At 38.7% G+C, this 15,462-nt stretch overlaps 1 protein-coding gene across 6 annotated transcripts in view; it reads left to right on the top strand.

Annotated features, from left to right (window-relative positions):
• The window catches only part of NEK11 (NIMA related kinase 11), a 324,099-nt gene extending 312,310 nt beyond the window's left edge, over positions 1-11,789 (top strand). For 4 of the 6 annotated variants that reach the window (XM_053598484.1, XM_053598492.1, XM_053598483.1 and 1 more), the window contains one exon: positions 10,868-11,789. In XM_053598484.1, coding sequence (XP_053454459.1) covers positions 10,868-11,087 — 220 coding nt within the window. In that variant the 3' untranslated portion in view covers positions 11,088-11,789. The remainder of the gene's footprint in view (positions 1-10,867) is intronic. The other 2 variants (XM_053598487.1, XM_053598488.1) reach the window with 2 other exon arrangements.
• Positions 11,790-15,462: the final 3,673 nt, after the last annotated feature.

The following is a 15,462-nucleotide window of genomic DNA, read 5'->3' as shown; positions in this document are numbered from 1 at the left end:
GTGACCACAGGAAAAGGTAAGTGAATTTGGTAGGTGACAAACTCAGCTTGGAGGAGACGGGCAGGGGAGAATTTAATGGAGTTTTTTTGGCAGGGATTCAGCCAAACACATATTTGGAATCTTCCCCAAGCAGTTCAAACTTTGCAACCCTGGAGAGCTTTCCTCCAAGTCTCCTGTGTCCAGGGACCATTATTCAGTCCACCAAGCACTGGTCCAAGAGGCCACAGACCATGTTCTACTGCCTTCTTTGTCCACAACTGCCTGTTGAAGGTTGGACACAGCACTTAACCTACACATGAAGCTGCTGACCTAAAATGATATTTAGCACTGTCTAAAAAAACTTTAAAGACTTTTGAGTCTTGAAAAAGATGTTAAAATTGAGAACAGAAATGGAACTTAGGAAGAGATGGATAGGAAAATGTAATAAGCTGTTTTTATTTTAGATACCCAACTGACTAAAGGGATTATTCTTCCCATCCCACTTTTCCTCTCTTTGAAAAAAGAAGGGGCGGCGCCTGTGGTTCAAAGGAGTAGGGTGCCAGCCCCATATGCCAGAGGTGGCGGGTTCAAACCCAGCCCTGGCCAAAAACTGCAAAAAAAAAGAAAAAAGAAACTTAAGACTCCTTCTTTAATTTGAATAGCACAGAGAACACTGCCCTTCCTGCTCACATCTTAGATAGTAATAAGAGTCCCCTTAAATAGGATTTTCTATTTTATGAATCCTAAAATATTTGAATGCATCATAACAGAAATACAGTATTTCCAAGTATCAGAACAAATTTACACTGCAATATTGCAAGACTGGAGCACATATCACTTTTCTGTCAGCCTAAAATGAGTTTGTTTATGGCATAGCTCATTTCTTCTTTGACCTATAGTTTATTTGCAATATGTTTTTTAAAATGACTTACATGTGAATATGTTTAATCTATATTTTTGTTGTGATCAGACAACTAGATTTTATATGAAACCAATCATTTGGCATGTGTTGAGACTTGTCTACAATATGGTCAGTTTTTGCAAACAATCCTTGATAGCCTGAGAAGAATATGTTCCTTAGTTGTCAGGAAGGGGAGAGGTCTATGTGTGTCTATTAAGATCAGCTTATTTCATATGTTACTCAAATCTTCTATATCATTGCTAATATTGTAAATACTTCACCTATCAATAGCTGAGTAAGGTATACTCAAATACATTATGAGGCTATATCGGGCAGTTTCTCTCTATAGTGGTTTACGTATTTCAACTCTATTTTATTGGATACATGCTAATTTAGAATTTTTATTTCTTCCTTATGAATTAAACTGTTATATAGTGACTTTCTCTATCCCTAATGACACTTTTTTTCCCTTTACTTATAATATATTTGTCTCATATTAATATGGCTACCTTGGATTTCTTTTGGTAATTATTTGCCTGATATCTTTTGTAAAAACTTCTACCTTTCAATGGCCTTATGTTTTTGTTTTTGTTTTTATTAAATCATAGCTGTGTACATTAATGCAATCGTGGGGTACAATGTCCTGGTTTTATGTACAATTTGAAATATTTTCATCAAACAGGTTAACATAGCCTTCACGGCATTTTCTTAGTTATTGTGTTAAGACATTTATATTCTACATTTAGTAAATTTCACATGTACCCTTGTAAGATGCACCATAGGTGTGGTCCCACCAATCACCCTTCCTCCACTCATCGTCCCTCCTCCCCTCCTTAAGTGTAGCTCTTGTAAACAATACCTAGCTGGGTTTTGTTTTTCAGTAAGTGAGTCTAGTCCATCTATATTGACTGTGATTATGGATAATGGAGAGTATTTAAATAACAAATAAAAGAATCCTTTCAGGAATGGTTAGTTTTTTGTTTTGTTTTGTTTTGTTTTGGTTGAGACACAGTCTCACTTTCTTGCCCTGGGTAGAGTGTGGTGGTGTCATAGCTCACAGCAACCTCAAACTCTTGGGCTCAAGCAATCCTCTTGCTTCAGCCTCCCAAGTAGCTGGGACTGCAGGTGCCTGACACAATACTCGTCTATGTTTTTTTGTTAGAGATGAGGTTTTGCTCTTGCTCAGGCTGGTCTTAAACCAGCCTGAGTTCAAGGCCCGCCTCAGCCTCCCAGAGTGCTGGGATTACAGGCATGAGCCACCACACCAGGCCTAAAGGAATGGTTAGCTTTTACAGGATACCAAACCAACAATTGCACTCAGAGCAGGAGGGAAGCACCATTGACAGAAAGGGACTTCCAGTCACCTGTGCCACGTGGATGTGCTGCGTACTACAGAAGCACTTACCAGTGCACTGGCCTGCACCTGGAGAGAGAGTGTGCTGCCTCTGCTCACCTGATGTAGAGACAGCCATTTGAAACACTAGGCTTAATGAAGTTTGCAGATACTTGTTAGCACCAAATGATCGCTGAAATGGCAGTACTAAAGGTAAAGTGCATTGTACCATTCCATTCCTGCAGTGACTCATGCATGTTGGATGTGCAAGGATTTCTTATATTCCATAAAATCATTCTCAGAGTTTCCTTAATGTAGGCCTAAAGAACAATCTGTATTCTAAGGCTTTCTGGTAAATCAGGTTTTCAGGATTATTTCTACAAAATTATACACTTTTTACTCCTACTGTGTCACTAGCCTCCTTGTGTTTTGTTTTTTTTTTTTCCAAATTCATATAGACAAGTTTAAAATATTTTTAAGTAGTATCTTTACCAAGGTTAGAACTACAAAACTGCTTGAGGCTTCCTGTTAAACAGAAATAGGATTGTTGTATAATTCACCATTAGAAAAGCAACAATTATGTGCATGATAATAAAATGATAGCTATTAAGTGCCTGGTAAGTAGCAGGTATTTTGCTATGGGGTGTATGAAATCCTTACTTGAATATGAGAAACCCTAGGCTCAGAAAGTTTTCAGTATCTTAGTCCACTGCTGCTGTTATAAAAAAATACCTTGAGACTGGCTAATTTGTAAATAATAGAAATTTACTGTTAACAGTTCTAGAAGCTGGGAAGTCTAAGATCAAGGTTACAGTGGATTTGGTGTCAGGTGCAGGCCTATTCCTCATAAAGCACTTTCTAGGTGTCCTCTCATGGCAGAAGGGGCAAACAGGCTTCATTTAATCTCTTTTATAAGAGCACCAATCCCATTACCAGTTCACATGACATATGACAGAAACTGAAGGTAAGTTTCAGAAACAGTTATAGCAAATTAACATCGCCATAACTTCCAAACATTTGCTAAGTGAACCTCTCTCATTGAATAAGGTGGAAGTGTGGAAGTTGTCAAATTCCCTTAGGAAGCTATATGGGGCAGGAATTGTGTGAGGCAGACTACATGTTAGTTATGGGGAATAGGTCCACATATCAGTCCATGATTGATTCAAAATTTTAAAAGAAAAAAACTCCTGTTTCATCATAGACAGCTTGAGGAATACTACAAGACTTCCTGATGTCAGTGAGATTAATATGAGAGAAAAAGTAATATCGAGATAAGTATATGAAAACATCATGTTTTATACCATAAATATATACAATTTCAAAAAAGAAAGTAAAGACCTAAATAAATGAAAAATTGTACTACAACAACAACAAAAAACTAGCCTTGAAAAACTAGGCGGATACTAGTGCCATTCAAACTAGGAAACACGGCAAAACAGCATATACCTTTAGGAGGAAGGAGGTGATAATTAGGAGTTCTCTTTTGGAGATACTGAAGTTGTACAAGATTACCCATTAAGCAACCAAGTGGAGATATCAAGTGGGCAGTTGGTTCACAAATCTGGAGTTCTCAGTGAAGGACATGTTGATGGCATTAAAGACCTGAGACTAGCTGGGAGTGCCTCTTTACATAGACAGAGTAAAGATAGAAAAGAAAGGGGAAGGGGATGGGGCAGAGCTCTGGGGTACTCCTAAACGTAGAGGCCAAAGCAAGGAGGAAGAGGGATCAGCAGAAGAGGCTATGAAGAAGGAGCCAGTGTGACAGGAAAACAGTCCTGGGGAAGGTAAAATCACCAAAGGCAACAGGAAGAAGGGTCTTAAGGAGTGAGTAGTCAACTGGGTTGAATGCTTCTTAGATGCTGAGTTAAATATGCGCAAAGCATCAGTGGATAAATGGATAAACAAACTGTGGTATTCCATGTAATTGAATATTATTCACCCATAGATAGGAATGAAATACTGGTACATGCTACAAAACAGATGAACCTCAAAAATGCTGTGCTATGTGAAAGATGCCAGGCGCTAAAGGTCATATATTGTATATTGATTCCATTCATATGCAATGTCCAGAATAGGTGAATCTATAAAGACAGAATGCAGATGGATGATTTCCAGTGGCTAGGAAGAGAGCGAAATGAAGAGTAACTGCTTAATGGATGTGGTGTTTCCTTTTGGGGTGATAATAATGTTTTGGAACTAGGTAAAGGTGATGGTCAAACGACATTGTGAATGTACTAAATGTCACTGAATTGTTTATATTAAAATAATTAATTTTAGGGTAAATAAATTTTACTTCAGATAAAGAAAAAATACATTAGGACTGTTCAGAAAGTATCCATTTTTCATATTACATGGCTGGATACTTTCTGGACCACCCTTGTTTATATACAAAAAACTGATCAGAGAATCAGCCCTATGAAGGTCATTGATACTATTGATAGAGTAGGTTCAGGGAAGAACTGAGGAACAAGGCTCAAGAGGGGTGAGTTGAGAAAGGGTGTATGTAGAAAAGCAACTAACATAATTCTTTTGAGAAGTTTTGCTAGGAATAGAAATCAAAGTGACAGGTACAGAAAGGGGCAGACTGAGATCAAGGGATGATCAAGGGATGTGGAGATCAAGGGAGGTTTCTTGGTTGAGACAGAATAGAGTAGGTTATGTTTATCTCCAGATAGGAGTGATCTGGTAGAAAGTGATTATGAGGAAAACAAAGAAGATGACAGTAGGAGGGAAAGTTACTGAGATGGTGGTAACACAGGCCAGGATCCACAGCATTCAGGGAGAGTTTGGTCTTTGATAGGAGCAGGGATGATCCTTTCATTAGGGAAGAGATGGAGGCCAAATATGTAGTCTGACCCTAGTAGGTGGGCAGTTTGGGTAAGTGCTGGGAAAATGAGGGAATGCTTGTGATTGTTTCATTTTCTCAGTGAGATATTAGGTAAAGTAACTAGCTGAGAAATAGGGTGAGGATTTAGCAAGTTTAAGGATAAAGGAAAAAGCATGATATCCAAAAAATCATTGCCAACACCAATCAAGGCAGTTTTCCCCCATATTCTTTTCTAGAGATTTTATGGTTTCAGGTCTCATATGTAGGTCTTTTATCCATTTTGAGTTAATTTTATACATGATGAAAGATAAAGATAAAATTTTATTCTTTGCATGTGGAGATCCAGTTTACCCAGCATTATTTATTGATGAGATTATCCTTTCTCTTTTGTGTCTTCTTGGTGACCTTATTGAAAATTTATTGGCCAAATATGCTTGGATTTATTTCTGGAATTTCTATAGGTCTATGTATTTGGGATTTTTTATGCCACTACTATTCTGTTTTGACTACTTTAGCATTGTAATATAATTTTAAATCAGGAATTGTGATTCCTCCAACTTTATTTTTCTTTCTTAGTATTGCTTTGTCTATTTGGGATTTTGTGTGGTTCCATATAAATTTTAGGATTATTTTTTCCATTTCTGTGAAAAACATCATTGGAATTTTGATAGAGATTGGAGTAAAACTATATATTACTTAAAGCACAATAGACATTTTAACAATATTAATTATTCTCATCCACAAATACAGAATATCTTTCCATTTATTAATCCTTATTAATCCTTAACCTCCTTGGTTAAATTTACTCTAACATTTTATTTCATTTTGGTGCCATTGTAAATGTGATGGTTTTATTGATTTCTTTTTCATCTAGGTCCTTATTTGTGTATAGAAATGCTACTGATATTATTTTTTTTGAGACAGAAACTCAAACTGTCACCCTGGATAGAGTGCTGTGGTGTCACAGCTTACAGCAACCTCTAACTCTGGCTCAAGCGATCCTCTTGCCTAAGTTTTTCTATTTTTAATAGAGATGGGGTCTCGCTTTTTTGTTCATGCTTGTTGAACTCATGAGTTTAAGCAGTCCATCCACCTCAGCCTTCCAGAATAGTAGGATTACAGGCATGAGCCACCGTGCCCAGCCTGATTTTTTTGTGTTAATTTTGTATCCTGCAACTTTCCTGAATTCATTTTTTAGTTCTAATAGTTTTGGGGTTTTTTTTTTTGTTTTTGTTTTTGTTTTTGGTGGAATCTTTATGGTTTTCACAGTTAGGATCATATCATCTGCAAATAAAGATAATTTACTTCTTCATTTCCAATTTGAATGCCTTTTATTTCTTTTTCTTATCTGAGTGCTCTTGCTAGTACTTCCAGTACTGTGTTGAATAGAAATGACGAGAGTGGCATTTCTGTTTTGCACTAGATCTTAAGATCTTTGTGAAAAAGCTTTCAGTTATTCCCCACTGATTGTGATGTTAGCTTTGAGTTTTACATAAATGGCCTTTATTGGTGTTCCAGTTACACAATCGGTTACCGCATGGTACTGATATACCAGCATAAATGGCCTTTATTTTGTTGAGGAACTTCTTCTATACCTAAACTGTTAAGAGATTTTATCAAGAAAGGATGCTGGACTTTGTCAAATACTTTTTCTTCATCAATTGAGATAATCATGTAGCTTTTTTTAGTCTTTCATTTTATTAATGTCATGTATCACAATTGACATGCATATGTTAAACCAGCCTTGTAGGCCAAGGATAAATCCCACTTGGTTGTGATATATAATCTTTTCAATATGTTGTGGAATTTGGTTTGCTAATATTTTATTGAGTTTCTTGCATCAGAGTTCACCAGAGGTATTGGTCTGTAGTTTCATGTTTTGCCATGTCTTTGGCTTACATATCAAGTTGATGCTGGCTTTGTAAAATGTGTTTGTAGCATTCCCTCTAGCTCTACTTTTTGGGAGAGTTTATGAAGTATTCACAATAATTCTTTGAATGTTTGGTAGAATTCAGACATGAAGTCCTTGTTGAAAGCTTTTTAATTACTTCTTCAATCTCTTTATTTGTAATTGGTCTATCAAACTATTTCTTCCTGATTCAGTCTTGGTAGGTTTTTTCCTGGGAATTTATCCATTTCTTCTAAGTTATCCACTTTGTTGCATAAAATTATTCAAAATAGTCCTTTATGATACTTTTTGTTTCTGAGGCATCTATTGTAACGTATCTACTTTTATTTATGATTTTGAGTCTTCTTTTTTTCCCTTAGTTTAGCTAAGGGTTTGTCAATTTTGTTTATTTTTTTCAAATAACCAACTCTTGTTATAATTGATTTTTTTCCCTATGTTTTTGTGTTTTCAGTTGCATTCAATTTTTGTTCTGAACTTTAGAAAAAATAAATAAGTCAATGTACAACAACTGAAAAGCTTCTGCAAAGCAAAGGAAGCAACCAAACAAAACGAAAGGCAACATACCAACTTTGAAAAAAATATTTGCAAACCACATATGGTAGGACCTTCATAAGTTGAACACCTCCTTACAATAACCACTTCCTTAAGTTGACATAATTTTCATAGACTGGACATAGATTACATGTACACATCAGTACAGAAGGTCTAGTCCCTTGTGTTGACTACCTTCATAAATATGTTAATCTGCTTCACTACAATAAACATTTTGTGATCCATATGGATCTCATAATATTATGTTGTTTACCTCAAATATACACAATAATATTTATTTTAAAAATAAAAATCATGGCCAGGTGCAGTGGCTCATGCCTATAACCTTAGCACTCTGGGAGGCTGAGGTGGGTGGATTGCTTGAGCTCAGCAGTTCAAGACCAGTCAGAGCAAAAGCAAGACCCCATCTCTACTAAAAATAGAAAAACTGAGGCAAGAAGATAACTTGAGCTCAGGAGTTCGAGGTTGTTGTGAGCTATAATGACTCCAGGGCACTCTACCTAGGGTAACAAGAGTGAGATTTTGTCTCAAAACAAAAAATAAAAATAAAATTTTTTAAAAGAGTGAAAGACAAAGTCTGAAATAATCATTTTTTAATAGAAAATAAGCATACTGAAGAAGTGTAATAGGATAGTGCCAAGCACCATTTTGAATTGTGATTATCAACTTACATGAGACATAATAGAATGCGTTTCTCTAGGAATGTTCTGTTTCTAGAGTAGGTGTATGACTGAGTTTAACCATTAGGACTGTGGCAAAGGGAGAAGAGAGTGAGAAAGTCAAGGATGTTTGCAAGATAATGGTTCTAATAATGGACCATGATATTTAACTGAGAAAAGTTGGGAAGTGGGGACATGAGGATATAAAGGAGTCAATGGTTATTACTACTAATATCATGGGGATAGGGATGAAGAACTGAAGGTCACCATGAATGGAAGACTAGCTGTAGTAACATGGTGGGAGGGAATGAAGGGATGGCTAGAAAGTAGGAGGTCTGGAATCAGTTTCAGATGTTGTGTAGTTGCTAATCATGGAAATGGACAACTAAGGTAGGGTAAAATATATAACAGTTGGATAGATATGAGGCAGTCAAAAACCAGAGAGACCAGAAGTACTAAAGTCAAGAATGGTAATGGGAGTAAGATGGGGAGGAGGTGACAGGAGCAGGAGGTAAAAGGGTAACTGAAGACATCAGTGAATGAGGGAGTGGCCAAGGTTATGTAAATGTCAACAGAAGGAAGCTTGGATTTCTGGGGGTGACTGGCATGCTAAGTAAGATCAGTCCTGATAATCTTAAGGCAGATGGTGGGAAACCTATTCAGACTGGATAATGTAGAGCCTAGGGCTGCTGGTCTCTCTAGCATTTAGAGTTCTGAGATCAGCATTTGAGTTCAAACTACTACCCACTAGCTGTGTGGGCTTGAGAAAGTCTACTAAAACCTACTTACTTCCATCTGTAAAGTGGAGATTAATGTTCAATAAATTGCACAGCTCACAAGGACTATTTGAGAATAATAAATGCAAAAGCACTTTGCAAGTTCTAAGGTTAGCTAAAATTAAAAATTTGTATGTCTTATGTTGTCATTACTAGCCTCTAAAGTAGAGCAGGAAGAATTACTTAGTCTTTTTATCTGCCATAGATAAAAAGGGTTAGATAACCCATATCCCTGTGTTGTAGAGATTACAAGGTTGAATAGTACCAAAAAATAAAAGCTTATAAAATGAATTAAAGGGTCTCTGATTAATCCTGTCAATATTATTATCAACATTACCATCATTCCTTTAAATATTAAAGCTTTAAAAATATACAACATATGTATAGAAAAGTACAGAGACCATCATGCATATATGAATTTTTATATACTAATTAGCACAACTCCTAAAAAATTGATGCCAGAAAATATTTCCCTAAATGAAAAAGCTCTGTGTCTAAAGATGTTCACACTATGTTATAGTGAAAAGGGTGAAAAAAGCTAATCGTTTGGTGGAGGAATGATTAAGTAAATATTGGCACGTAAACTCGGTGGAACAATATGGAGCCATTAAAAATGACACATTTGAAGAACTATAGAGCAAAATTCATCACTCTGAATGCCCTTGTGCCAAGCAGGTAGAAGAACTAGGAGAACAGCCTAGTATGAAATGATAATGTGTAGTCAGAAAGCACCTGGTGGACAGTGCATGCAAGGCCTGGCCAAAGATATTCCCATTAAAGAGTTCAATAATAATGATAATTAATGTAAATAAAAGATGGTATTAACTAAGCAAAAAACTTGGCCCATAGGTCTTTAGTTTATACTCCATTCTGGAGATACAGGAAAATAGTCAAAAATGAAATAAACATAGTAGGTATGGCAATATGATTATAACAGTGCAAAGATTACATCTACATATGGACAAATACTGGAGGGAAGTATGGGGAAATGAACACTGGCCTTGGTAGGAACTTGACCAAATTGCTTTAGCCCCCTTTAAACCTCAGTTTCTTTATTTGTAAAATGGGATCTTTAAAAAATACATTGTTCTTAGTAAAGCATCACAAGAATGGAGAAGCATGAATCCTATGTACTCAATTTTGATATGAGGACAATTAATGAACCAATTAAGGTTATGGGGAGGAGGAAAAGCAGAAAGAGGGACGGAGGGAGGGGGGTGGGGCGTTGGTGTGTGTCACACTTTATGGGGGCAAGACATGATTGCAAGAGGGACTTTGCCCTAACAATTGCAATCAGTGTAACCTGGCTTATTGTACCCTCAATGAATACCCAACAACAACAAAAAAAATGCTTTCCTTGTAAAGCTATTATAAAGGTTAAGTGCAATTTTAAGTAACAGTAGGTAGAAAAGTGACTAATAAAACAGTTTCTATCCCTTTCATTTCTCCCTTGTCATTATTATTTTAGTATCATTAACTATTTATGGATTTCATATCCCACCATCCTCTTCTGCTGTGTTGGGAGAACACAGTAACGTTATTAACATTTCTTCATGTTTTATATGTAGGGCTAACATTCTCCTGCCCCTAGTATTTCCCTGCCTTCATGAGGGTCTCTGCTCAAATGATACTTCCTCAGAAAGATTTTCCTTCTCCCTCGCACTGCTTTTTTTCATTACATGTTAGAACCTGACATTTTATGTATGTTAGTACCTGGCACGTAATAGATGTTGAAGCATTATTTGTTGACTATCATTGAATGATTAGAGCTGAAACATTGTGCTTTATTACCCCCCGCCCCCGCTTTTTTCCCTAAGTCCCACAATGATGATGTTAAATGGGTAATTTTAAAACACACTGTTTTGTTTTGTTTTGTTTCCAGGTAATCTCATTGTGTAGCTCTTCATAATCTTTCCTCACTTTTTTGGCAGATCAGCCATACAGAAGCTGGGGACAGAGGTATTTGAAGAGGTCTATAATTATCTCAAGAGAGCAAGGCATCAGAATGCCAGTGAAGTAGAGATTCAGGAGCATCTCCAGAAAGTGGTGCCTCGGGCCAGCGACTGCTTTGAAGTGGACCAGCTCCTTTACTTTGAGGAGCAGCTGCTGATCACAATGGGAAAGGGGCCTACTCTCCAGAGCCATTACTAAGCAACTCTCAAAAACAAGCTGAAGTTCAAGTGGACAACTTCCTGTGAAAATCCATTAAACATAGAAGCTGGACTCTGTAGTGGGAAACAAGTATAAAACTGGAGCTGCCATCTTTACTTTCAATTCCTTGTCCAGAGTAGTAAACATGGCTGTCAGAGTCATACGTGTTGTTTAGACTATGGCTGAGAAAATGTATAGCTCAAATCTGGCTTCTTGAAAAGCATTTCTCTCATGTGCTCTCAGGGCTTTCAGGAGGGTGGAACCACCCTGACAGTGGTCTGGGAGAAGATGCATGCTCTTTATCATTCTCAATTGAAGGACAGAACTCAGGGCCTGTCTGGGCTTTCTATGGATTATGGGCAGACTGCTTGTGATGGTCACTGGACACCAGACTCTAACGTGCTGAGCTGCAGCTAAGGATACAGACATACCTATCTCAGCTGTCCTATTTTTGGTTTACTTTTGCCACAGGGTTAAAAATGGAAAATATGATCTTAGCACTCTGAGAGGCCTACTCAGATGGATTTCTTGAGCTCAGGAGTTCAGACTGATAAGGTCAAACCCCATCCAAATAGGGTGGACTCACCTAAAAGAATCAACCCCCTACCCTTTCGCACTGGATGTTCCACCTAAGAAAGGTAAATGGGTCAACCTCCAACCCTACCCCACCAGATGTCCCACCTGGGAAAGGTTATTGGGCCAACCCCCTACCCTTTCCCACTGGATGTTCCACCTAAGAAAGGTAAATGGGTCAACCTCCAACCCTACCCCACCAGATGTCCAACCCAGAAAAGGGAGTGTCTCCAACCCCCACTGACTTTTTTGTTTTTTTTTTTTTTGGAGACAGAGCCTCAAGCTGTCACCCTGGGTAGACTGCTGTGGCATCACAGCTCACAGCAACCTCCCAACTCCTGGGCTCAAGCGATTCTCCTGCCACTGCCTCCCAAGTAGCTAGGACTACAGGCGCCCACCACAAGGCTGGGCTATTTTTTCGTTGCAGCCGTCAGTGTCGTTCAGTGGACCAGGGCTGGATTTGAACCCACCAGCTCACGTATATGTGGCTGGCGCCTTAGCCGCTTGAGCCACAGGCACCAAGCTCACCTTCCTGACCTTTAAAACCCCCGTTCGCCATTACCCATGTGTGGATTTCTTCCCAGCCTGGTTGGAAATCTTATCCCACCTGTACCCAAGTGGAATAAAGCCATTGTAATTGTACAATCTGCACCTCCATTTTCCTTTCATCTTGAGCCTCGGAGTAATCTTTAATCTTTAGCTCTGTAACCTTTCATTTAGTGCCAAACCAGGATGGGGAGAAACTCCTTTGGGGGGCCGAAGTATACCCCATCTGACCCAGCTAAACAGACCCTTCACAGGTATGAAGGGATAAAGAGACCCTGCTAGCTTGCTGCTTTGTAAAAATATATGTGTGTGTGTGTGTGTGTGTGTATAAAATCTCCACACATGCCAATTGACCTTTCTCCTTTCTATTTATACCTAGGAAATGCCACTAGCTATTTTGGGTGATGCAGAGATAAAGCACACAAAGGCGAGTGATGGAAGTTAATTATTTAATGTCTTTGGGGCTGAGGTTGGAGCAAAAGCTCCAGGTCTATTATAAGAATCCACACATCATAGTGGGCTCAGAGTAAAGGTGGCTGACAAATGAAGTGGTGGTTCAAGGTGGGAAAATACACCACTTTACTCTTGCAAGATGAGGAGCCACTCCTCTTGTCAGAAGGGAATGGGACCCAACCACGAAGATGATAAAGGAGCAGAGAAGCAGAAAAGAGAGGGAGAAGTAATATGTCTGAGAGAGAAAGAGAAGAGACAAGAATGAGGGAGAATGGGGGAGACAGGGTAAAGAAAGGTTTAAAATACTTCTTCCACAACCTACGTAAGGAAAAATAAACATTTGAACTTGATACTAGATAACTTGGATTCTAGACCTACTCTTATCATTTACTGTGTGAACTAGCGCAAGTGACTGCCTCTGAATCTGTTTTCTGCCTATGTCTGAAAATTTCTGTAAAGAGTAAATGATGTAACAGGTTGAATCACATGCAATTGCCAATGTGGTTCAGTGTAAAATGTAGAACTACTTCAACGATATAGAATTCTCACAATTTTGGAGGAAGAATTATTACTGCCTAATCTTCCACAACTGGAGATTCATCATCAAAAGTTTCTGAAATTCTACTATTCTACTATTCCCATACAAATGTACCTGAAAGATAAACACTTTTAGCCATTTTCAGATAGTAGTTGAGTAGAAATTAGGTGAGAGTCAGCTAAGAGCTGAGAGAACCGTGAAGAAAGCAGCTATGAAAAGGCAAGTGTGTGGGCTCTTTGGACCAGGTCTGTGTCCTGCAGAATGCTCTTCAACTCATGATACATTAATCTACCTGTGTAACCCCTAAGTGGTCATCAGCACCAGAACTCTTAGGATGTCCAAGCCTTCTTTAACTTCAGAAATTTGGTTCAACAAATATGCATTATGAAACAGCGTATTCACAAATATTCACTAGCAGTGCTATAGTCTAATACACTTATACGGAATTGAACACTTGACTCCAACGGGAATATTTTCAAAGTAGACTTACATGTTTAGCTTAGGAGTGAGAGGTTAAAGAGTGAAAATAAAAGATTCCAAAACATGAATGAAAAGAAATCAGAGTCCAAGTTCTGTGTGGGCCATGTGGCCTTTATTTCCACCCGGGGTCAGGTGAGCTGAGTTCAAGGACGAAGTCAGCCCATGGGTTAAGGTGGATGGGAATTTAAAGGGTCAGAGGGGTAGGGATTGGCACATTTACTCTTTCCTGGGTGGGACATTCACATACTCATTTCTTCCTGGGCAGGTCAATTCTACTTGGGCAAGTTGGTTCTATTTTGGTAGATCCCTACGTTTGACTCTGTCAAGGAGACAGTCTTTCAACAGCTAGAAACTTTTTTTTTTCTTTACAAAACATTGTGGCTTTTTCCCACTTTGATAAATGGAATTTTCAATCCAAATTTACCTTTGCCTTGTAAATTTGTAGTTCTTCTGAATATTTCCCATCCCTTAACTCTGAATTTGGCCAAGGAACTTATTTTGGCTGTGTGATGTATTCAGGGAATGGAAATGTGTTGGTGCAGTGGGATTTGCTCTTTGGGGCCTCTGTCATCACCAGCTAGCCCACCTGTCACAGGAGGAGGATGAGAGAAGTGGAGCAGAGCTACCCCAGCCACTGCAGAATAAAGCAGACATTCCAGTGATCTATAAACTCCGAGCAAGAAGCAAATGTTCATTGCTGTATGCTACTCAGCTCTTGTGGTTTGTTACGCAGCATTATTAGGGCAATAAGCTAAACAATATACCTTCCTTCTTCCCAAATTATCCTCTCTACCCCTTTGACCAACACTTTTTATCAAATCTTTGGACTTTGTTCTTTTTGGCATTGATTTTTAAAAATTAGAGAGAAGGTTATCTCCAATTAAATCACTCCGTGACTTCTTAGAAAAAATATGGACACTCTTTTTCTTTTTTTTTTTTTTGTAGAGACAGAGTCTCACTGTACCGCCCTCGGGTAGAGTGCCGTGATGTCACACGGCTCACAGCAACCTCTAACTCTTGGGCTTACGCGATTCTCTTGCCTCAGCCTCCCGAGTAGCTGGGACTACAGGCACCCGCCACAACGCCCGGCTATTTTTTGGTTGCAGTTTGGCCGGGCCGGGTTTGAACCCGCCACCCTCAGCATATGGGGCCGTCGCCCTATTCACTGAGCCACAGGCGCCGCCCTTGACACTCTTTTTCAAAATGGTCCAAGTGAACCACGAACTCTGGCTTTCCTGGTTTTCAAAATGTTTCAAAGCAATGTAGAATGAGAACACGGAGCCTACCTGGACCATCTCTTCTGCAGATACGGTTTCATCCTGCTCTTTGGATTTCAGCTTGATATGTATTGAGTTCCCATCCTATACCAGACACTAAGTATAGGTATACAATTTTAAATGATAAGAACTCACCAGGCAAATAAAAGGTAGGAAAAGATCTTGCAGGAATGAAGGACACAAAGATGGAGGACACAGCCCTATGGGTTCTGTGAATTTGAATTCTTTTGGTGCTGATGGTACCATGTGTGAGAATAATTATGTGGGGTTTAGAGAGGAAGGGGTGTAGCCAGTGTCTTAGAGGACTTTCAATGACCCACACATTATGCCCTCTAAAGATCACTCCCACATTGCATCAGACGTGGCCTGTGTGACCAAAGAATACTGTAGAGGTATCACCCACTCTGGAGGAAGCCAGCCACTATGTTGTAAGGCCATTCAAGCAACCTCATGGAGAGCTCTATGTGATAGAAAACCAACAGCCAGCATTTTCCCAACAGCCAGCACC

This window comes from Nycticebus coucang, chromosome 8 (genome assembly GCF_027406575.1).
Source record: "Nycticebus coucang isolate mNycCou1 chromosome 8, mNycCou1.pri, whole genome shotgun sequence".
Classification (NCBI taxonomy): Eukaryota; Metazoa; Chordata; class Mammalia; order Primates; family Lorisidae; genus Nycticebus; species Nycticebus coucang.
Note: the sequence above shows the minus strand (reverse complement) of the source record. Positions and strands in the feature narration are given on the sequence as shown.